The 24,629-nt window shown below is 41.6% G+C and overlaps 1 protein-coding gene across 2 annotated transcripts in view; it reads left to right on the top strand.

Annotated features, from left to right (window-relative positions):
- Window positions 1-24,629, top strand: part of AKAP6 (A-kinase anchoring protein 6) — a 500,321-nt gene that overhangs the window by 240,156 nt on the left and 235,536 nt on the right. For both annotated transcript variants that reach the window (XM_062205295.1, XM_062205294.1), the window contains exon 5: window positions 18,137-18,259. In XM_062205295.1, coding sequence (XP_062061279.1) covers window positions 18,137-18,259 — 123 coding nt within the window. The remainder of the gene's footprint in view (window positions 1-18,136; window positions 18,260-24,629) is intronic.

The raw sequence follows: 24,629 nt of genomic DNA, 5'->3' as shown, positions 1-24,629 counted from the left end.
TTTATATATTCTGAGTGTTAATACCTTTTAATGTATGTCCTATTTGCAAGTATTTTCTCCAATTATGTAGGTCTCCTTTTCACTTTACTGATGTACACAAGGCTTTTTACATTTGATGTACTCTTATTTGTCAGTTTTTGCTTTTGTTGGCTGTGCCATATTAGGAAATCATTGTGAAATCCAGTATCATATTGGGGGCTGTCTTTTAAACCAATCACAGGTTAGAATAAGATTTATGACAAGGAAAGGGGAACATAGAGTTAGAAAGAGTAGAGCAAAAATAAGAGTGACTTTGAATCCCCAGTGTTTGCATAGCAAAGGCAAAAATAAAATACCTGTCTAATGGATGTATGAATAAATGAGCATGTAGCTGAGTGAGTGAGTGAAGGTATCACTGAATTTGAACTTTAAGCTCTAGACCTGGACTAGAGTGATTCTAAGAGGTCAGATAATACAAGTAAACACAAAGCCCTACAGCTAGGTGTCACGAGGGAGTGATGGACTGAGTCTGCTGGAGGGCGCATGGCAGGTCTGCAGGGAAGCCATGACTCACCGTGAGGTGACAGTGGCATAGGAGTGTGTGCCCTGTGTCAGGATCTTTGACTCTTGAAAGAGAAGTAGGAAACCTGGGTCTTGTGTGACATCTCCCAAGTTTTTTATGTTGGGTCTGAACAATCTTTAAGCAGATCAAATAATACACATCTCCGTGTTAGTCTTGGCCTTCAAGTCAGTCTTTGTAAAGACGGGAAACCACTTAAAATTGTTGGCTCGGGGAACTGGTAGTTGAAGGTTAATCTTGCTGTGATGTGCTGGGTACAGCTCTCGGTGCCATGTCCCTCAACTGGGGCTGCACATCATGACCGCTGAGGGCCTTTTAAAGAATTGCAACCTCTGGCTCAGCGCCAGACTCACTGAATCAGAATCTCTGAGATTTTTTTTTTTAACTTTTATTTAGTAAGTATAAATTTCCAAAGTACAGTTTATAGATTACAATGGCTTTCCCCCCCATAACTTCCCTCCCACCCGCAACCCTCCCATCCCTGCTCCCTCTCCCTTTCCATTCACATCAAGATTCATTTTCAATTATCTTTATATACAGATCAATTTAGTATATATTAAGTAAAGATTTCATCAGTTTACATCCACACAGAGCATAAAATGTAAAATACTGTTTCAGTACTAGTTATAGCATTAATTCACATTGAACAACACATTAAGGACAGAGATCCTACATGAGGAGTAAGTACATAGTGACTCCTCTTGTTGACTTAACAAATTGACACTCTTGTTTATGGTGTCAGTAATCTCCCTAGGCTCTAGTCATGAGTTGCAAAGGCTTTGGAAGCCTTTTGAGTTCGCCGAGTTTAATCTTATTTAGACAAGGCCCTAATCAAAGTGGAAGTTCTCTCCTCCCTTCAGAGAAAGGTACCTCCTTCTTTGATGGCCCCGTTCTTTCCACTGGGATCTCACTTGCAGAGATCTTTCATTTAGGTTTTGTTTTGTTTTGTTTTTTTGCCAGAGTGTCTTGGCTTTCCATGCCTGAAATGCTCTCATGGGCTCTTCAGCCAGATCCAAATGCCTTAAGGGCTGATTCTGAGGCCAGAGTGCTATTTAGGACATCTGCCATTCTATGAGTCTGCTGTGTATCCTGCTTCCCATGCTGGATTGTTCTCTCCCTTTTTTGTTCTATCGGTTAGTATTTTCAGACACTAGTCTTGTTTATGTGAGCCCTTTGACTCTTAGTCCTATCATTATGATCAATTGTGAACTGAAATTGATCACTTGGACTAGTGAGATGGCATTGGTACATGCAACCTTGATGGGATTGTATTGGAATCCCCTGGCACATTTCTAACTCCACCATTTGGGGCAAGTCTGATTGAGCATGTCCCAAAGGGGATTTTTAAACACTCTTCAGACAATTGCAGTGTGTGATTAAGGTTGGAAACGACTCTCTTGGGCTAATTTTGAAGGGCACTGCAACAGCCTGGATGTGTGTTGAAGGACCTGAAATGTGGTTTTGGAAGCACATTGAAGAGAGACATAGGTGCGAGATGTTATAAAGGACAAATTGATAGTTTTGTGATTGCTTCAAAGTAAGAGAGCAGAGGAGCAAGGAAACTTTAAAAATTGAGATTTCAAGCTGGAATTTGGGGGGTGGGATATAAGGAATTTGACACATTGTTCCAAGATACTTGTGAAATTAAGATTCACAGGGGGTGAATGGCGGAAAAGTAAACTATAAACATTATTTTGTATGCAAACACAATGACTCAAATCCACCTTAAGAATTGTAAATCAAGCATTTTTAAAGATAATGCTATACAATTCTTTTTAAGGGTAGTAAAAATCTTTTAAGTACGTTTCCTGCAATGCCAGGGAAAAACCTGCAAGGTAATATTGCTCATGGATTTGTTGAGCATGTCAAGGTCATTTCACAAGGATAGTGGAGAGGAACCAGGGGGATCCAAGGCAAATTCCTTGCTGGTAAACAGGCTAGGAACATTTGAGTCCTCACTAGGTCTTGAGGCTTTATCTGTGATGATTTAGCACCACCTTGAGGTAGTATCTCATCACTGCAGCTTTCAGCTTTTTTTTTTTTTTGGGCCTCTGAAACACAGGAAAGATATCTGCTCTTTGCAGTTTTAAACATGAAACCAAAAATTGTTCTTTATGATTTTCCTTGGCTTGCAATGAATGGGAACTAGCAATACCTTGTTGTATCAAGAGGATGATAGTGTTTAACCACATTTTTTTTTATATTGTTTTTATTTGAAAGGCAGACAGAGACAGAAAGAGATCTTTCATCTGCTGGTTCACTCCACATATATCCACCACAGCCAGGGCTGGGCAAGGTGAAGCCAGGAGCCGAGGACTCCATCCAGGTCTCCCATGTAGGTGGCAGGGACCCAAGCACTTGAACCATAATCTGCTGCCCCTCAGCCTGCATATTAGTAAGGAAGCTGGATCAGAAATGGAAGAACCAGACTTGAACCTGATAAGGGACTTTTAAGCCTAAAGTAACTTTGTATTGCTTGTTGAATGCTTTGAAAACATAACAATTGGAAAATTAAAAGATGGGGCCAACGTTGTGGCGCAGTGGGTTAAAGCCCTGGCCTGCAGTGCCGGTTCTAGTCCCGGCTGCTCCTCTTCCAATTCAGCTCTCTGCTGTGGCCTGGGATAGCAGTGGAAGATGGCCCAAGTCCTTGGCCCCCTGCACTCACTTGGGAGATCAGGAGGAGGCTCTTGGCTCCTGGCTTCAGATTGGCTCAGCTCTGACCGTTGTAGCCATCTGGGGAGTGAACCAGTAGATAGAAGACCTCTCTCTCTCTGTCTCTACCTCTCTGTGTAACTCTGTCTTTCAAATAAATAAAATAAATCTTAAAATAAAAAGAAAAAAGAAAACTTTGACGTGTATTGCATACTTGTAGCATGTCAGACAAAGCCCTTAATTCTCAAGGCTGAAAACTCTTCTTGATGCACACGTTATTATATTACATTCCCATTTCACCAGTGAAGAGAGAGACATTGAGAAGTTAGTTGTTAGCTCAAAGATCTAGGACTTCAAGGCAGAAAATCCTTTCAAGTTGTGAACTGGGCTCAGTACATAACCCCACTTTTAAACTATGAAACCTTAAATAAATCTTTTAAAGTTTACGTGCAAATCTTACGGTCTTAAAAATGAGATATTAATTACATTTATCATGTCATCACACAGACCAAGGCATGAAATTACAAGGAGCAAAGGCTGCCTGTATATCAGAAAGCCTATATAAATGTTACTTGGATAACTCTCGTGAGTCTTCCTATGAATCCAAGGAATTAGCATCAACCATACTAGAAAGACCTAGAATAGAAACCTCAGTTCTGCCCCTAAGTAGCATTGTGGCCTTGGAAACCTAACCTCTCAAGTCTGAGTTTTGAGAAACAAGCATAAATAAAGAAATTGAACGATTTACAAATGCCCCTTAGTTCTTAAATGTTATGAGACTGACAACAAGGAGTAACTGAGAGAAGCAGGCACTTCTCTGTAAAATATTCTTTGGAGAATATCACTTCAACATGGCTGCCTTTGTGTTCTGTGGGATTCTGGGTGAATTCCCCTTAGAAGATCCTAATGGTAAGTGAATGTGAAGCCAGGACATTAACGAGCTTGGAGATATGAAACTATTCATGCTGCATTCCTAGCACTGTTGCAGGACAAGAACCAGACACCCTAGAGGAATTTGGGGCCTGGCTAGAATTTATAAGATGCCAAGATACCAGGCTCAGTGGTTACAGTAAACAAGTGAATAACCCACTTAGAATTAGATATGGATTAGTCTGAATTTTATGGCAAACAAAGTCAGCTAAATGAGACAGATTGGAAACATACTGTCTTGGCAGAGTTGCTTTTGTAATGTCTTAAATTTACCTATCAACACTGCTGCTTGTGCTCCATTTGGACAGGATGGGGAGAATCATGCCAAGAATGTGAGTGCCATGTCAAAGTCACTGATGATGTCAGACTGTGTCTAAGAAGAGTCGTGTTTTTATCTTGAAATAGCTAAAGATGATTGGCCTGGATTTTTTCCCAGTGAACCTGCAAGAAAAAGCGAACTTACAGGAAAGGCACTGCCTGTAAGCTCAGGCCCATCCTTTAGGTGGATAAGACTGAGTTCATTACCTATTAGTAATGAATGGTGACTGTGACATTGGCCTTCATGGTTTATCTAGGAATAAAGGAGGTTAATATTATTTCTTTTGTAATACTTTCAGAAAAGCTAGACTGTAGAGGGGGTGCTTTGAGATTTTTGGATTTGTGTGGAGAGTATTCAGCACTGCCCACTTCAGAGAATCATGGCAGCGGTGGAGAAAGCTAAATGTCACAGTTGGCAATTTTGTAATCTCCATCTTCTTCCCGCATGAACCCCAAAATAAAGCTGGCAAGTTAAATTAACAAAAGTATTTTTACTTTCAATTCCTTTTCCTCTATAGCATAGAGAAGACTATTTGTTTTTCCAAGGTTAAGTTTCACTAAAGCCATCCTCCTTATCCTATCCTCACCACATCTCAAATTACATATTGTTAAATACGTGCCATTGTATTTAAGAAACTACTGACCAGGGTCGTCTTAATGAAAAATCATATTATGCTGACTTCTGTGTCGAGACACATTTTTATGTAGGGCAGATGTAGCTGGAAAGAACTCCAAGAATAGCCTTGCTCAAGGCACTAGGAAGGTGAATCTTCAGAAAAGCAGTAGATGGAAGGAGCTCTGTGGCAAAGGAACAATTCCATTAGACATGAAGAGATTTCCGGAGTGATGCATATTCGTGGAGGAGGTTCTCTCTGTGATGCTGTTTGGCTGGGATCTGGAGCCACGTTGCCTAAACCAAGTCCCAGCTGTGTATCATCTGTGCTATTCCTGTCACCTGTGTTAATCTGAGCACGTGTCTCGACCTTTCTGCACCCTAGTTTCCTCCTCTGCAAAACAGAATTAGCAATCAAATCTGCATAGAGTTGTGACAGTTAAATATAAAATAATTAAAGGGCTGGCATACAGTGGTGCTCCATGGGAGAAATGTTAGTGCCCGTGGTTGTTACTATTGTTTCTTCTGTGGGAGAGGAGGGATCAGATTTTAGCAACTCCCTATGGATAGTGCCACCGCCCCCTGGTTTCTTCTCTACCTTCAGCCCCCATGGTCATTATGAAGTTCAGCCTCTTAGGCAACCCCCAAGCCACAACAGTTAAGTAGACCCCTCCTACTGCTTGGGACCTACAATGGCCACCCTGGGTTCTTGCTCCCCTTTCTCTGCGAGACTCTGGGCTTCCTGTCTTGAGATATGATTCTTACATTGTACTAGAGATAATTATCTTCTAGTTGGCCCAATAATTTTATTTAATGCACTTCTCTGACATCTTAGGAAGTTTATATAGGGGAATTTCCACTGTAAATGCATATCTGGACAAACACAGACATTCTAGTTTATAATATTGTCACACAAGAGCCTTATAAATATATGTACTTATTTATCACATATATTTATAATATGTATTTATAACTGTGCTAATAAATAATCCTTCTCACAGCACTCTTTAACTAGAGGTAAGGTCATTATAGAACATTACAGGAGGAAAAAGCAGAGGTCTCTGATGGCTTTAGAACTGCCCCTCAATCTCCTGACTGCTAAAGCTGGGAAGATTAGGAAAATGTGTTGGAAAGCTGGCAATAGATGGGGATGATTTTGGGAGTGAGGGGTTGTTGAACTAGATCTTGAAAGATAAATATGAGTGGAGTAAAAGGCATTAGGAGGGTATATGGAAAGCACCAAAGATCAATTCCCTGGCTAACTAGCAAAGGAAAGGTAAACCATCTGAATACCTGTGGCTTTGAAGGAGACTGTGTGTGCAAGAGCCACAGATGTTGACACTGGGAGAGACCTGAGAAATCGAGAAATCATGCAGCCTAGAGTCCTCACTTCACAACTGAAACCCCTCCCTCCCAGACCCCAGTACCTGCTATGAGGCTGTCCTGTCTCCAGGTTACACCAGATCTTACAGACTCCTCACAAAGGGACAGCAAGGACTTTTTCCCCCAGACCAACCTGAGATGTTCCCAGTGCTCTGCACCTGTGAGCTCCTCGCAGCCCTCAGAGACTTTCAGGAGATTTTTCTTCTCCAAGTTCAGTTTGCTTATGAAGAGCTGCATGATCAATCCTGAAGCACTGAGACAGGTGACAGAATGAGGTCCTGGGGTGAGGACGGCTGAGGGCACTGCACTCTCAGACCTCGTAGGTCCGCTCTTTCCACACTGCTCCTTGGACAGCTCATCCTTGTCTCCAGTGCTCTCTGGACGTCTGTTGTTTTCTCTGATTAGATCTTGCTCTGGAGTTCCAGGCTCGTAGAGCCAGCTGCCTTATTAGACACATCAGCTGAGTTCAGAAACCACATTCATGGGCAGACATTTGGTGTAGCGGTTAAGATACTGCTTGTGACATCTGCATCTCACATTGGAATGCCTGCATTCAAGTCTAGGCTCCACTTCAGGTTCCTGCTTCCTACTAATGTGTACTCAGGGGGGCAGCAGATTGTAGCTCAATTGATCGAGTCCTTGCTGTCCATGTGGGAGATTCTGATTTAGGTCTTGACTATTGATTTCAACTTGGCCAGCTGTGGTTGTTGCAGATATTTGAGGAATGAACCAGCAGATAGATGATTCTCTCCCCCTCCCTCCCTCTCTCCCTCTCTTCCTCTCTCTCTCCCTCTCTTCCTCTCTCCCTCTCCCCCCTCCCTTTTAAATGAAAAAAAAAATTAATTTGTACTATCAGGTTCAGGAGTTTCCTTCAAACAATTTTTCCTAATCTTTCTTTTAAGGAATAACACATCCAATCAAAAACAGAAAGTTCATCTCAGCTCCTAAAACCTTTCTCATCTGTCCTGCCCAGTTGCTTCTGTCCATTCTGCCCTCTAACACTCCCTGTGCCTTGGCATGTTCTCATGTCTGTGGACGCTGCCTAGCCTAGTCTCGTCAACCTCTCCACAGAGTATAGAGCAGCCCTTTAACTGCCTTTCTGCTCTAGGCTTATGACTGTCAATCTCTTCTCCACACTGCAGCCGGAGTGAATCTTCTAAGATGCCAATCAGATTCTCTCACTCCTCTGCTTGGAAACTTTAATGAACACCCCATTGTCCTCAGGATAAAGTCCAAACCCCAGAATATGCTGTCTGTGGTCTGGCTCCTGGTCAGCTTTCCAATCTCATTTCAAGGTGTTTTCCTACTCGCCAGCAGAGGGTCTGTCCTGCTCCGCTACTTAGAGTTCCCAAAGGGAGCTGTTCTCTCGTGGGCTTCTTCTGCAGGAATCTTCTCTTCTACTCCCAGTGCCCTCTGCTCTTTTGCTCAGTCACTTAGACTTTCCCGTTAGAGCTCAGCTTTGTTGTGAATTCCTGCAAGAAGCCCTCCTTGATGCCCCTAGACTGAGTTCAGCGCCTTTCCAGTAGCTGCTGACTGCTCAGGGTGGGCTACAATAGAAGTTCTCCAAGAGTGGTCCAGGTGCCTCTAGGTATTGCCAAGATCCTTTCTGTGGGTCCACAGGGTCAAAGCTGTTTTCATGGTAATGCTGAAGAGTTGTTTGCTTTTCTTGTTCTTACTCTGTGAATAGTGGCATTTTACAGAGGCTACATGACGTGTGATATCATAATAGATTCAATGCAGAAGTAGAAATGGAAATCCAGCTCTCTTCTATTAAGCTAGACATTTGCTTTTTGCATACAGCTACAAGAATACCCCCCTTTTTGCTCTGTTTGAAAACATAGCACATAATTATTGTTAGTTTAAAATTGATATTTTTTAACTTATTAAAATGAATATTGATAGATGTAGACCAAAGAAGCAAGAGCTCTTTGGGGCCCTGATTATTCTTAATAATCTCAAGGAGTCCTGGGGTCATAGTTTGTTAGTTAACCACAGATGTACATCATCAAACACATCACATCTCCATGCTCTGAACCCTTTATGGAAAGAATGGGAGTCATTCGTGTAAATCCCAGGCCTTAATGCAATTTCTGATACGTAGTAACGGCTCAATAAATAGTTCCTCGATAAAAAACTTAATACACACACGTGTATGTATGCATATATACACATGGAGTTTGAACAACAACAAGACAATCTTCATTTCAGCTGGTCTAATACTACCCAACCTAGATTGTGTATATAATTGGCTAAACCAGTAGGACTGTAAAATTTATATTACATTAAAGACATTCAGTTAAGTATTCCTTTTTTACAACCTCCAGAAATCTTATCCAAAAGATGACTGTGAAAAGTGGAAAATGAACAATGAAAGCTCTCTACTTGACACAACACCTAAGAGCTTGCTCTGGCTCGGCCACCCAGCTGTCTCCTGGTTGTGTGTTGTCAGTCGGATACTTAACGTTTCCAAGCTTCAGTTTTCCTCACCTGTAAAATGGAGAGGGAGCCTTTGAGCTAGATGGATGCTCAGGGCTTTTTGGTTTGTGTTTCTCCTCTCTAGGGGAACTTTCATATGTTTCCTTTCCAAGCAGATTTAGATAATACTGTTTTCTGTCTTCTTGGCTATAATGAGAGTGCACTGGCTGAGTTACTTCCCTTTCCTGACTTGCTGCCCTGCGGTTCTCTAGTAGAAAGTTGGCTAGAGCATTTTCTTCATCATTCAGTATTGATAAACTACCCACATGGAATTCCATATTGTTCTTTTAAAAAAATTGTTATTAGAAAATCTAGAATATTTAGATAAAGAACAACTCAATAACCACAGAGTATCTTTTGACTAACCTTAATATTCTATAAACCCTCCCATCTAGGCCCGTGCATTCCTGTTCCAGATATTTGATTTACAAGGAGGTCTTACTAATCAGGAAAGTATTTAGAGCTAATCTAAACACAGGATTATAACAACATTTTCAGCTCTGCACTTCAGTGTCAAGGATCCAGCCCTTTTCATTAAAACTTTATGTCAGGAAATGTTGTTTATTAAAAGTGACTGATTAGTCCCCAAGAAGATGGCTGGGACTGGGGGGAGACTTAGAGCTATAGAAAAAAAGAGAGAAGGAATGAGCAGGAAAGAAGAGAAACAGAGAGTGGGTAGTGAAGAGAGAAAATGAGAGCAAGGGAGGAGAGGGGCTGTGGAGAAGGAGGAAACAGATAAAAAGACCAACAATAGTGGAGAAAGAAAAAAGAGCACAGGATGTCCGAGGAATGATCTGAAGCAGGGCTGTGATGGGAATGGTTGGGATGTGGGACGAGTATTGGGTTCTCATAAAGGGAAGTAAGAATGGACAGCAGGGGCTGCACTGTGGCGCAGCAGGTTAAAGCCCTGGCCTGAAGAGCCAGCATCCCATATGGGTGCCGGTTCTCGTCCCAGCTGCTCCTCTTCCAATCCAGCTCTCTGCTATGGCCTGGGAAAGCAGTAGAAGATGGCTCAAGTTCTTGGGCCACTGCACCCACGTGGGAAACTTGGAAGAAGCTCCTGGCTTTGGATCGGTGCAGCCCCGGCCATTGAGGCCATCTGGGGAGTGAACCAGCAGATGGAAGACATCTCTCTGTCTCTGCCTCTCTCTGTAACTCTTTCAAATAAATAAAATAAAAATCTTAAAAAAAGAAAGAATGGACAGCAGAGAATATTACCATCCTTTGTTAATGAAAACCTCTTGGAAGAAAGTCTGGTTAGATGGGAGAGATATTTTTGGTTTGGAGTCAAGAGCTTGGACTTGGTAACAAAACTACTTAATAACCATTTTGTTGCTTTATGATCTTGACTAAATTATGTAAGTCCTTTATGCCTTAGACTCTTTGTCTATTGGGGAAATTTGTGACAATTCAACAACTTTAGATGTAACTAGCATAGTTTGTAGAGAGTACACACATGATAAGTATTGATATGTATGATACTGGATATGGGAAAGCTACTATTAAATCATTAACTTTTAAAAAAAGATTTATTTATTTATTTGAAAGTGAGAGTTACACACAGTGAGAATGAGAGGCAGAGAGAGAGAGAGAGAGAGAGAGAGAGAGAGAGAGAGAGGTCTTCCATCTGATGGTTCACTCCCCAATTGGCTACAAGAGCCGGAGCTGTTACTCCTTGGTAGTCCTATTGCTAATATATAAACTTTCTCCAAAGAATATGGCCTGTTTTCTGAACAGTTAAGTCATATTATTCTTAAACTTGTGGTTATTAACAGAGAAATATGGTGCTGTCTGGATCCACCAGTGGAGGAGGGGGATGGTGAAATCCTCATTAACAGGCAGGTGCAAATTCTGCCTCACCCACACTGCCTCACAGATCTTGTGAGGCAGAAGCTGGGGCTCCCTCTTCTGAATGCTCAAGGCAATTGCTGCCACACCTTTGTGCCTGTGTGGGAAATTTCCCCACCCATCTCCTCTGTAGCACCTAGCACAGTGCTTAGTAAATAATCAACATTTAAAAAAAATTTTTTAAAGATTTATTTTATCTATTTGAAAGACAGAGTACAGAGAGAGGTGGAGAGAGAGAGGTCCTCCATACACTGGTTTACTCCCCAGATGACCACAATGGCCAGAGCTGAGCTGATCCAAAGCCAGGAGCCAAGAACTTCTTCTTGGGTGCAGGGGCCCAAGCACTTTCCCCAGGCCATAGCAGAGAGCTGGATCATAAGTGGAGAAGCCGGGACTTGAACCGGCACCCATATGGGATGCTGGCGCTGTAGGCTGGGGCTTTAACCCGCTGCACCACAGCGCTGGCCCATAATCAACATTTTTTTTAAAGGATGAGATTAAAGATCAAATTGAAGCTTATTGATTACGAACGATTTTTAAAATCACTTATCAAGTCATGGTTTTACAACAGGCTGTAAAATACATTTTCTGTTATAGTCTCACATAACCCCGAGATAAATGTTATTGTCCTTATTTTTTACATGAAGAAATTGAAGTGGAGGGACATTAAGTAGCTCATTGAGTTTCTATATGGAATCAATGTTTTCTTAACATTATCCATGCTGGTTCAAGATGGGCATTTTCCCCTCCTTTTTGTCTTTTAATATATCCTCCCCACAGTCAATCCTCATTTTTTCAGCTTCTGGTTTCTGCCAGGGACGTAGACAAGCTGTTAGATCAGCTGGCCTTTCAGGATCCCCACTGCCTGCAGCGCCAGCTGGGCCCCACCACCTTCCAGCCACAGTGTGTTGAATAGGTCTCTATATCTACTGGGCTTCACTCTTGTGTCTCTCCACCTCACAGGGTCTAACGTGACTGAAATGACTATCGTGTATACAATAACCTAGAACAGACCCTCCCATATAGTTAGTGCTGTAGGAGGGTTACTTCCTGTCTCAGCTGGAGTTGCCCAGCTGAGCGCATTCCCTGAATCTGTTAACCTTGGAATACTAAGAAAGAGGTAAACACTTTTTAATAGTGTAAAAGATTCAGTGGCAGGGGGCTGACCAATTCTTGAATATGGTGAGAATGCTTCACTTTCTTGCTGCCCTTCATCATGTGTCTGTCTGGAGGCTGTGACTTGATCAGATGCCACTCCTGATCTCTCTGTGCGCTGGGAAACGTGACTCCTCCTGGGGAGGAATCACACTTTTCATTCACATCCAAATAGCAAATTCCAAAAGGAAATGAGCAGGTCAAGTGGGTGGCTGAGCTGCCTCCTTGGTCCTGAGGACCAAGGCCATCTCCTCTCTGATTAAACTGAGTTTAACGCATCTTTAATGAAGACACTGGTAGAATGGGCTCATTCAAGCATGCAACTCCCTTAAATTTTCTGCAAGTTTGAAATGAACTTTACAGTGATCTTTGCTTCCTTTTTTTTTTTTTTTTAAAGCATGTACTTCTTTTTAAGCATTTAGCTTCATCATAGCTCCTGTACAAAACAGCAGGATTTTGCGACTTGGGTAACTGTATCTCACTGGCAGGACTGGGGCTAGGAGAGGACATTACTTGTCCTCCACCAGGTCTGACCATGCGTGTCTCGGAAGGAGCATTGCTTCTGTCTAGCAGTGTGACACTGTAGAAGGAACAGACTGTGGAGAGATCCAGGCCCGAATTTCAACTCTGCCCCTGGGAGATCTCACCTTCTCTGATCCTCAGATTCTTCATCTGCAAAATGGCCATTATCAGCACCACGTCCCAGAGTTGTGCTGGCCACGTTGTGTCTAATTCTTTTTTTTTTTTTCTTTCTTTTTTTTTTTTTTTTTGACAGGCAGAGTGGATAGTGAGAGAGAGAGAGACAGAGAGAAAGGTCTTCCTTTTTGCCGTTGGTTCACCCTCCAATGGCCACTGCGGCCGGTGCATTGCGCTGATCTGAAGCCAGGAGCCAGGTGCTTCTCCTGGTCTCCCATGCGGGTGCAGGGCCCAAGGACTTGAGCCATCCTCCACTGCCTTCTCGGGCCATAGCAGAGAGCTGGCCTGGAAGAGGGGCAACCGGGACAGAATCCAGCGCCCCAACCAGGACTAGAACCCGGTGTGCCGGCGCCGCAAGGCAGAGGATTAGCCTGTTAAGCCACTGCGCTGGCCGTGTCTAATTCTTGATGAATGCTTCTGCTCTGCCATCTCAGTTGAAGTGCTCTCAGTTTTATTTTGGTCTGAAAGTCCTGCGAAGCCCTTAGAAAATCACCCCTACACTCTCAGGTCCGTGAGACAGAGACCATGTCTTGTTTTCTACTGTGTGGCAGTTGTCAAGCTCCATGTGGGGTGCAAGGAAGCCCTTGTTTTTGTCTAGGTTAGGCCTGGCACCTTTAACAGAACACACAGGTCATCACTCCTACAGTTCATTTCAGACCGAATAAGGCTGCTTGTAGGAGACAAAGAAAAGTAGAAAAAGAAAGAATGAATATTGTTGACTTATTATCAGAGTGCAAGACTTGGCTGTAAGTGTTCCCTATGAATAGAAGTCTTCAAATGTGTGTAAGGCAGCTAAGGGCTTTAGCAAATGATTTCACACACTAATAAGTGTATGTTTACATGCACTTTCACCATGCTTCTTGGTCTTGAAAGAGAGTAATGCTTAAGAAAGTTTAAACATAAGTTTTTGAAAACATACTTCCGAGGGCTGATGTTGTGCTGTAGTGGGAGAAGCTACCTCTTGCAGTGCCGGCATCCCTTATGGGTGCCAATTCGAGATCCTACTGCTCCACTTCTGATCCAGCTTTCTACTATGGCCTGGGAAAACAGCAGAAGATGGCCCAAGTCTTTGGGCCCCTGCACTTGCGTGGGAGATCCAGAAGGAGCTCCTGGCTTTAGATTGGCCAAGCTCTGGCCACTGTGGCCATTAGGGGAGTGAAACAGCAGATGGAAGACCTCTCTGCCTCTGCCTATCTGTAACTCTGCCTTTCAAATAAATAAAGAAATCTTGTAAAGAAAGCTGACCTCCTGAGGGAACTTCTAGTATGAAAATGATTTGCAAGTGAGAAGGATGTGTTGACTGTGATTGCGGGGCCACGAGCTATTCCCTTTTCTCCCAGGATTGGTGACTGGGGTCTCTTCTGGAGGTCGAATCCCTGCATGGCTCCAGTAGAGAATTTCAGGCTTTTAGAACCCGTAGCAAGAATGGACATGGCAAGGGATTCACACAGAGGACTCAGGCCTCAAGAGGAGGCATGGAGGCCTGGGGCTTGTGGACTGGGGCGTCCACCACATGCCCCGGGATGGATTGGCAGGGAGGCAGAGAGGCAGGGAAAGGTAGTGGAAGAAGTATCAGAAAGGGACAAGAAGGAAATTGGTGGTGCATGGCAGGAAGGAGACTGAACCGATTAGACTTGCAGGAGTTAAACAATGACAGCTCCCAGATGGCCTTCAGTGGTATGGGATTCAACCCATGTAGGTGTGTCGAATGTGCATTGAATGTGCTTTCCATGTAATACATTGATGGCATTGGGTATATGGAGAAAATCTGATTTTTGTAGATACCTTTGACCCTCTGGGTAAGAATGAAGTCTGCATGTTAGAGAAACACACATAGATAGGTCTCTATGAATAATAGGAATGAATTTGAATACAGACAGAAGTCTGATACAGCCTGAATACATTTTACAAGCTCTGGGAGTGTGTCCCAACCTTTTGTTATAAAATTCTGTATTTAAAGATTTATTTATTTATTAGAAAGGCAGAGAGCAAGCTTCCATCTACTTGTATGCTCCCCAAATGTCTATAAAATCCAGATCTGGCTCATCCTAGAGTGGTATCCCAGCCTGCTTCACCACAACACCTACCCCATTATTGTAAAGTTCTTTTTTTTAACAATGAAAATTATTTGAATTCAGCAGGTGGGTGTTTAGGTGCACTTTATCTGTTACTGAAACCTTTGTCATGATACTTTTCTTTGTATTCCCAGCAACATCCAGCAATGTTCAGTGTGCCTTGACTTAGTAGCTATTTGACACATAATTATTGAATGAATGGTCAATATTTGTTGTACTAAAAACTGACCTGCAATTCAGGAGAATTGTGTTTTATATTTTTTCTATTTCCCTATTATTCCTTGTGTCAGCCTTATTCTCCTCATTCACATCACAAAGACCCCAGCAGAGTTTGTGAAAATGAACAGCAGCCGTTTGTTCTGTGTGTCCAAATACTCCTGGACATCCATGTTGTTGGTGTGTTGAGTGGCCCTTTCTTAATCTTTCTAAGAAGAGCATCTCGTGATATGGGGATAGTATGCAGTGCACTGTACACAAAGCACTAGTGAGCATACACAGATAAGGGAGCTGAGAGAAGTTGAGAAATAGCAGGTGACAAAGGTATCAAGAATTGGATGGACTCCAGTTTCACATTTTCGGTGATTTCTGTTTATATTCTTGAAGTTGCGCATAGAAGCAGGAGAGGATGTGGGAAGCTAAGATACCTCTAAGAAGGAAGGATTCTTAGGTTTTTTTTTTTTCTAATCAAAAGTTAGGAACCCTGGAACTTCTCAGGTTTTCGTTGTGATTGATAAAAGTTTATTTTAGCAAGAAAGGAGAAAAATATGCAACAAGTGAATAATTGGTTAGGATAGGAAATGTAATTCAGAATAAAGTCAGAGAACTCTGAAAGAACCCTTTCCCCTTCATATCATACTTTGTTTTTGTTATTGTTGTTTGGCTGGGCTACACAGAGTCATCTAGAAAGGTTCACCCAGGACCCAAGGGCCCAGCTAACAATGTAATCATGGTTCTGTTAGGAAATCAGACACATGCTGTTTATTACCATTTGGCTGAGACTGGGATGAGGTACCTATGCATTCTTGTACACACGTATTGCTTCATTTGTTGGCTATATTTATTTACTCTTTGACCTTTTGGATATAATCAGTTCCAAAATAATCTGATTTAATTTTCTCCTCATTGCAAATATACATATATAACAACCCAAGTCCAAACTCAATCATAAACACTCATATTTAATACTAGAATTACTATAAAATACTCTTTTTGTTTCATTACCTATCAGCCATTTAGACTTTGTTTTTCTGACTAGCTTATGTAGATGATAGGCAGTGTTCAACCAAGTGTTGCTTGATCCTTCACAAAGCGTAATTAGGAAAGTATCTAACAAACCCTGCCCTTGCTTCTGCTCATAAGTAGACGTTCTGGGCACATCTGAGGGGATCTATGGGGAACATCAAGTCATGGATGAGCTTTTGAAACATCCTGAGCCTTAGCTAGTATGTCCAAAGGGGTGATTTGGGGAATGGCTGTTAGAACCAGTTGGAGGCTCTGCTGAGAAACTGGGCTTGAATAGGAAGCAACTGCTGCATCAAGTCAAGGATTTGGGAGTAAATGAAAAGAAGAACAAGTCTCACATTTATGGAAGTGCAGGACAGGAGGAACTCCAGAGATACTGCCACCCTGAATGTATGCTAAGGGGCAAAATGAACTATTGGGCAGAATTCCTGTCGTTTAGGAGAAGATTGCAACATGAGAAAATGAGAAAAACAAGTGATTTGGACGGACCATCAGTAAATGTGTTCAGTAAGGGAGTTGATTGTTTGAAATGCAGGCAACCTTCTCCCCTGGACAGCTTCTCACCTCACCTAGGTGAAGGTGAGGACTAAAGGAAGCCTTGGTGATATCATCTGTGTAGGGTTGGAGACTAGCATTTGAAGCGCATTAAGCTACCTCCTAGTCCCAGTTCAGCCGTAGGTTTCAGTTCCCCATTAAGATGTCTCTGTGATGGCATTTCTTGTTGGCTTTGCCAAAACTCCAAAATTATGATGGACTTTCAGAAGGATGCTAAATGGCAAGTCTTGCATTTGTGAAATCTAGTTGTGATGTGTATCCCTGGGGGTGATTGTCCTGAGACTATGCATAGTAGAGCTATTTGGACAGGAGAGCTTTGGGTGCCAGTCATAAACATGGGAAACCATATGATGCACTGCCACACAGGCTGACACACTGAGCTCCATGGAGGCTGGCAACACACCAGAGCTTGGTGGGGTAGTCTGGTCTGAGTGTGGGTCTCTGGATCCAAAACTCAGCCCTGTCCCCATTTAATAGACAGGAATGTGTTTCTGAGTAGCACTTGCTTGCTTTGCCACCCTCCCCGATTCTGCTTTCTCTTTTTCTGAGAATTTACTTGAGGCAAATGCAGTTGCTTGAATTAAAGGATTATGAATCTTAAAATATTGTCTAGGAGAAATCTTAATAACAAAGCTTAGCTTCTGAGAAGTGCGATAAAGAAAATGAAGTCTCACCTGTTCTCAGTGAAGTCCCAGGATATATTTTGTTAGGCACTACAAAGTTTAATCAAAATTAATCAAAAGGAAAAATCTGACAAATGGGTTAAGTTTAATAGGGAAATAGCCTCAACTCTGTAAATACTCATGTGGAAAGCTGCCTTTGCTCCTTATGACCTCCAGGTGGTGCTGTTTACCCAGACATGAAAAACAGAGCCGGGCCCCATTTCCTTTGCTTTGGTCTGTAGCTTGGCTTCCGTTTTTTTTTTTCAAGATATTTTCCGTTTCTACAGATGTGTTCTTTTAAATGGTCAATAAAATTTTATAACCACTATTTGAAAAATTGAGAGATTATTGTGATTTGTGCTTCCTAGCCAAGGATATTTCTTTATGTCTGGACATACCCGGAGTGAGGTGTTTACGTTTGTTCATGAATCCCACTCATCTACTCTTGCTTGCTTAGCACCGAGGCTCAGTGCCAGACACTTGGGCTGCCTGTAGGGCCTATCCAAGTACCTTTAACCAGTTGTGTGATTTCAGAATGTGTTTCTAGTACAACTAAGGCAGCTCAGCTTTATAGGCTTCCGAGTTAAGATCATCATCTTTGCAGGAAGGCTTGTATCTCCCAGAGCCAATGAGTGCTCCTAGCACATCCAACCTGAATTTTTGGCAAGGAGAAGTTTGTCAGATACTGGAAACATTTTGCTGTTTTGAGGCCACGTGCATATAGTGACACCTTACAGTCTGAACCGAAGTTCTCAGCGAAGAATTCCTAAGAATTGTTAACAGTGCCTTTCCCAGGTTGATAGATTTCCGGGTTAGGAAATCCCGTCACAGCAAATATCAAACTGGGTTGGGAGTGAAGTGGTGTTCAGTTCATCATGGGTGACGCTAAGAATTTTTAAGATTGCCTTTTTGAAAAATAGCCAACTAACATGCCTTTCCTCTTGTTTTCTCCCCTTTTCTTTTCTCTCACAAGGGGTTTGTCAACAAACTAGATGAATTCATCCAGTGGTTACACGAAGCCATGGAAACCACTGAGAATTGGACTCCCCCTAAAGCAGAGACTGACGGCCTTAAACTGTACCTGGAGACGCACTTGGTAGGCAAGATTGTTCAGCTTTTGCTACCAGTAATTGGAGGATTTGACCACACTGCTTGTTTCTCTATGGAGAATACCAATTTTATTTATCAAAAGTCATACACTAGTGAAAGGGAGTTTTTACGGGTAAATGATGAAGCTGAAATTTACAGGCATTTCAAGTCTTCTATAAAATCTAAATCCTTCTTATTTTAAGCTATTTTTTCAAAGCTTTTCCCAAAAGGATTTGTAAAAATACCTCAGGAAATTTTACTAGACCTTTGCTCTCTAAAGCAACACTTGAAGGTTTTCCTCTTCTTAAAAATAATAAATAAAAGAGAGAGACCATTTTGATGACCATTCTAAGCTTTCTAGAATTCTTGTAAAATTAATGAATCCCTCATTATCAAGAGGGTCTACTTTATCTCTTCTACAGTGGGTTATTTTAATAAAATATTTAAAACGATGATCTCCATCATTTTTGCTGCTGTGTGGGTTTTTCAGCAGATAATTAGTACAACTGTCATTACACTCGTCCCCGTGCACAGTGAAAGCTATGGAGGGGAAGTGGAAAACACTTGGATGAATATGCTTCTGAATATGTTAGAAGCAAGAATTATAGACTGAGGGACATTTGATGAACCTCATGAGGTTTTTACTGAATGCTTCGAATGGCCTATATCAATTATGAAGGGGTGGAAACCAAGTGCTGGAGTGTGATAAAGCATGAAGCAAAAGCACGTTGTCGTAGGAAATGAAAATGCAGGCTTTAAGGATCTCATCTTTATTCCTTCCACCGATAGCGTCAAATTGACAAAGGCAATGAACAAGAATTCTTGGGTACCCAACTGTGGGGTTGATTTTCTGCCCCTCTTACACTCTCAGAATTTGGATTGAGTAAACATTGAATGGGAGTCCTACATATATGGCAGTTCACAAGCGTTCTCTGTGATCTTAAGTGAGAGACAAGGGAGAGATGGAGAGGAGAGAAGAAAGGAGAGAGGAAATGTGGAAATGTTTTAATTCTTGCATGTTTGTGTTTTGCAGCTTGTTTTATACCATTGCAAAAAAAAAAAAAAAAAAAACAAATCAAATCAAAACAAAACAAAAAAAAGATTCCGAATCTTCTTGCTGCCCATGGAAGCTAAAGAATGACGAAACCATGTGCCCGAGGATGGGAGTGTTGCTTCCCTCTTTACAGGCATTTTTTAGGTTTTGAGGCTGATGGTGTGTAAAGTGTCAGTGACCCTAACCCCCTCGATTGTACAGGGATTTTTAAATACTGCCCTTAGTACTCAAATCCCTGTTGAGTAGAGTCCCTCTCTCTCTTTTTTTTTTTTTTTAAATAAAAAAGAGGACATTTTATAATAGCAAGATAAAGATATTCAGTGCTTTATAATGTAAATTGTATTAATTAGAATGTCAACTTTTCACTGGCATTGTTCTGACAGAAATTCTAATCTGTGTTTAAACAGGAGTATATGAACTTTATTTCACATTAAGTGTGCTGTCTTAATTTTCTTGACTTAATATTTTATGGAAAACACACATTTGGCTTTTGAGGTCCCACAGGGCATGGGGGCATAAAGAGCACTTGAACCCTAGGTTATTTATGGACAGCCAGGCGGGGGGGAGCAGGAACCAAGGTCTCTCTCCTCTTTGGGGGGTGAGTGATGCAGCTCCTCTGTGGCCAGTGTGCCCTCCCATTCTCAAATCCCGTATTGCAGAATTCCTTATTTGTCAGTCTTGTGTCAGCCTCCATCTCATTCTAACCCAACACTATCCACTGGAACTTCCTATGGTGATGGAGTGTTCTATATTGCACCATCTCCCATGGGATGCTATTAAGACCATCCGCCTATTTGCACTTGCAATGTGGCCAGTGCAACTGAGGAAATGAATTTTTTAGTTACCTTATATTTCACTGTAGTTCGCCGCACACAGCTGGTGAGTGTTGTTTCCTGTGTAGCCTTACACACTGCGAAACTCTTTCAGGTGGCCATGCTGAATTGCAGGTATCCCTACCTGCCTCGTGACATTCTCCCCCAAAATGAGGGAATCAGTATCCACTTGGCTCTGGGTCTCCAGTGTAGCCACTCCCGGCAAAGAGTCCTTCTCAAGGTAGTTGTCTCAGGGAGTAGCCCTGATTCTGTCTAGAGATTCTTCAATGAGTTTTCTCCCAGGTCTTATCTGATTATATTGGTTGGAGTAGAGATATCCTAAGCACCTCTTCTTTATCTTTGCTTTGCAAATAGTGAGGGGCTATGATTCTCCAGGCTTGTTCACTAGGTGTAAGTCACATCTCAAATTTCACTCCTGAAATTATGGATAAGAATGGTTAGCAGTTGTTGAAGACCTAGTGTGTAGAGATTGCTGATGATACTTAAGGACAGTCCGTAAGCGTTACTGTTATGTTGTCCATCACGTCTGTTACTCCAGATGGAGTCTGTGGCTCAGGCAGCTTTCAAATAAACGTAGACATTCTGTCTCAAATATTGGTCTTGTCCTCCTGAACCAATGCTCTCGTTTGTATTTTTTATCGTATTTCCCTAGTGTTATGCTGAACTAATATTAAATTACTCTTCTCAAAAATGAAGTAAAAAAGAAAGCCCGCCTGCCTTCCCATAAAATAAAAAATATGACTAAGCCTAGGGATCCACCTTCCTCGGTTCACCCTGTATAAATCATTACTGCTGCTTAGTGAGTGGGCAAGTGGTGTTCGCAAGATCATCTAGCGGTAGAAACAGCTACCCAGGCTCTTCACACATCTGTACAGGAACAGTCATTTTACATGAAATGAACAAAGGTGCAGGCCCCTGGGGGTTGGTCTCCTGTGGTTTAATAATGTGTTAGAATACCTAGAACCCTTTGGTATTTACTGTAAAGAAAACCAAATATTAAAAGAACAAACACTGTATGCTTGTATTTTAGTACTTACCTCAGTTATTTTCCAAGGTGGTAACCAAGGGTTTTTACCACAGAAATCAAAGTTTCATATTACCTTCATGAGCTTTATTTTCACTGTAATAAATACTGTGAAATTGTGATGATACATCAATGATTTTCCATGATAATTAATCATGTGCTTGCAACTTGGCTGCTCATTTCAAAACCACAGTTCTTATCTTCTTAGAAAAGGACATTTTCGGGAAAATGTCATTTTGGAGAGGTGCTTTGCAAGTGTTGTATATATTGAACATTCCTTTTGCTTGAAAGCCACTTTTAAAATAGCATTGTCAAGATAGCTCCAGAACAGACTCCCTTCTCTCTGTCTCATCCATTACCTCTGTCTTCTTTCTGACAGTTTATTTTAAAACAGCTTTATTGAGATATAATTGATATACATTAAATTGCATATTGTAAAGTATTCAGTTTTCGAAGTTTTGACAATGGACAAACATACACATGGATAAGATAATGAACATGTCCATAACCCCCAATCTTCTTAAAGAAACTGAGCCCCTCTTCAGTTCCTCCTCCAACCCTGAGCAGTCAATGGACATACTTTATGTCACTATTAGATTTGTTCATACTTTCTAAAATTTTATGTAAATGGAAACAAACCATATAAAATTGGTTTTCTGGTGTGGGGGGAGGTCTGGTTTCTTTCAGCATAGTTATTTTGAAGTAAGACATGCTGTTGCATGTATCATTTATTCCTCCTTTTTGCTTGCCAAGTAGTATTCCATTGTATGGATATACCACAATTTGTTCCATTCACGTGTTGATGGACATTTAAGCCATTTCTCCTACCAAGATTTTTTTTATAGGCTAAAGAAACACCAAACACTGCATTGAGTAAAAACATAATAAAGAGAAGCATTGTAAATAACTACCGTAAGTTGTTCTTGGCAAATTATGTAGATTTTTTTTCCCTTTAAAAATTTTATGGTTATCTTCAGGGCTTAGACGCTGAAGAGAAAAGTAGCTGAGCAAGTGAACAACTTCCCCTTCTAGAAACTTCATTTCACATCTAAACACATTTGCTCCTAAAATAATGCTCCAACCTACCAAGACACTTGTATGCATGCCTAACTCACCAAATGGGCACCCCATCATGTGCACTCAACCCCGGGAAAACAAATCAGAAATTATTCTAGCTATAGCCAATGAGAATATCCAGTAGGGAAGACAAACCAACACCAGACTGCTGTGTGAAATTCAGGAAAAAGAACCATGAGGTCCCGTCTTAAACTTGGGAAATAAATTTACATAGACATCACCCTGTTATGTTGGGCAAGTGTTAACCAACCACATTGAAATAGCCATGGGGAAACCACCTTTCCTATTTCAATGTGATAAATGAGAAACATGGGGGAAAGTGATAACTGTGTCTTCAAGTCCATCTGTATTAAGCACCTGTGAGTGCTGGCAGTTATTTAGATGCTGGGAACACATGATGAATGAACCTGGTTTGTTTCTTTCATGGATTTTTCAGTCTAAGGAAGGTAGCCACAGATTATATGTAGTTATCTGTAGACCCATAAGTGAATACTAATTGTGATCAGTAAATGATCAAATGGTAGGATAAGCAACATACTTTGGGAGGTACAGAGAAAGCTTGTCTCAGTTCTTCCAGAAGAGAGGAAGGACTCAGGTAATTTGATGTAGGCTCCAAAAGTTGTGTGTAAATTTCTTGGATAGAGAGGTGAGGAAAAGAGAGGAAAGAAACTTTATTGGCGAGGTGAAAGGGGTGGGGAGCCCCCAGGTGTATTGAGACGAGGTTGGGGTGAGGCAGTGCAGGAGAATTGAGTGTCTTTTTAACAGACTGAACTTTTCTCTGCAGATAGTAGAGACTCATTGCAAGTTTGGTTTTGTTTTAAAACAAAACCATAAATCAGTTGAGATGAGGGTCAGCCTGGCATGGACTTACTGGATGAGATTCATGGATCAGATAAAAGAATAACTCTAGGCACAATGGAAAATGGATTGAGTGTAGTATTTGAAGGATATACTGGTACAAGCAAGGCATTACCAATTCTTAGGATGTGTTTTTGACTAGGTTTTTCGACACAAAATTCATAAGAGTAAATAAAGGAAAGCCATAAAAAGGCAAAAGTAAGTCTCTCTTCCACTTATTCTCCTTTAGTTACCATTTCTGCTCCCTTGTGGCAACTGTTCTTTTATATCATTTAAGGGTTATTCCAGGCATTTAAAACTTGCATCGTTATCTACTCATCTTCCCTTAGTGCATGTCAGCATTAACTCCGAATTAGTAAATATTGAACAGCTTCATCATTTTGAATAGCTGGAGAGTATTCCCTTTATGAATATGACATAATTTATTGAACCAGTCCCTTATGATGGAAATTTAGGTAGTTGGCAGTTTTTTTCTATTACACATGGTGCTTCAGTGATTATCCTTGGAAATTCTTCCTCTCCCATTGTATATCCTTAAAAGAAATGCTTTACATGAGGAATTTCTGAGTCAGAGGTTATGCACATCTAAAGTTTCGTGTGTTGTCAAACTTACTACTGTATTGTCCTTAATAGAGATTGTGTCCGCTTCTGTCCAGCCATGTATGAGGCTGTGTATCCCTTCACATTCTGGCTGTCAGAGTATCTTACCACATCGACCGGACTTCGTCCTCTGACTCTCACAAACAGCATCTTCCTGTGGCTGAGTCCGAATTTCTTGTATTCTAAGTAGACCTGAGATTCTTGGTGTAGTTTTAGGGGTCAGTTTTATTTCTTGTTTGAAACTCTCTACCTATACTTTCAGCCTGTTTTTCTGACTGTTGAATGGTCTTTTACTTCTGGGTATATAAGCTTACGTATTAAGGGAATTAGTCCCTTGTCTGTGATGTGAATAAAAATATGTATTAAAAAAAACTGTTCTGTAGATTCTGTTGTCAAAAAAGGGGGAGCAAAACATGGAAACATGGAAGCCTTAACAGTTTGAGGAATCCAGAGTTAGGCAGACTTGGAGGGCCAGATAGTCCCTCCCTCTTGTGAAAACACTTTTGGGTTTCTTCCTAGAAAGACCACTGTGGTCTAAGGAGTTTGCTTACTTAGCCATGCGAGGGACAGGGTTAAGATGCTATAGTTGAATGAGTGGATGAAAGGATGTCTGAGCAACGAGAGAAATGGTGACAGTATGGTCAGGGTTGGTTGCCTGTAGGTAAGAGTAGAGAAGGAGGGGATGGATCTGAGAAAGAGGGACAGATTACAGTAACATGCCAGCAGTGTGTTTTGAGACTCACTCATAACCAACATCTGTTTCGTCTGCCCTGGCCTCCCTGAAGGCTGGTGATGTCCTCATGAATAGGACAGGAAGGCTCACTGCTCTCCAGCGGACAGAATTCTGAGCAGGACTTGAATGTAGCAGAGTGTGGAAGGTGCTAACAGCTTCTCTGTGTATGGACTGGGGCTGAGGCTCCAGGGTCACTGT

The sequence above is a fragment of the Lepus europaeus genome, chromosome 11, assembly GCF_033115175.1.
Source record: "Lepus europaeus isolate LE1 chromosome 11, mLepTim1.pri, whole genome shotgun sequence".
Lineage (NCBI taxonomy): Eukaryota > Metazoa > Chordata > Mammalia > Lagomorpha > Leporidae > Lepus > Lepus europaeus.
This window is presented reverse-complemented; position numbering and strand designations above follow the sequence as displayed.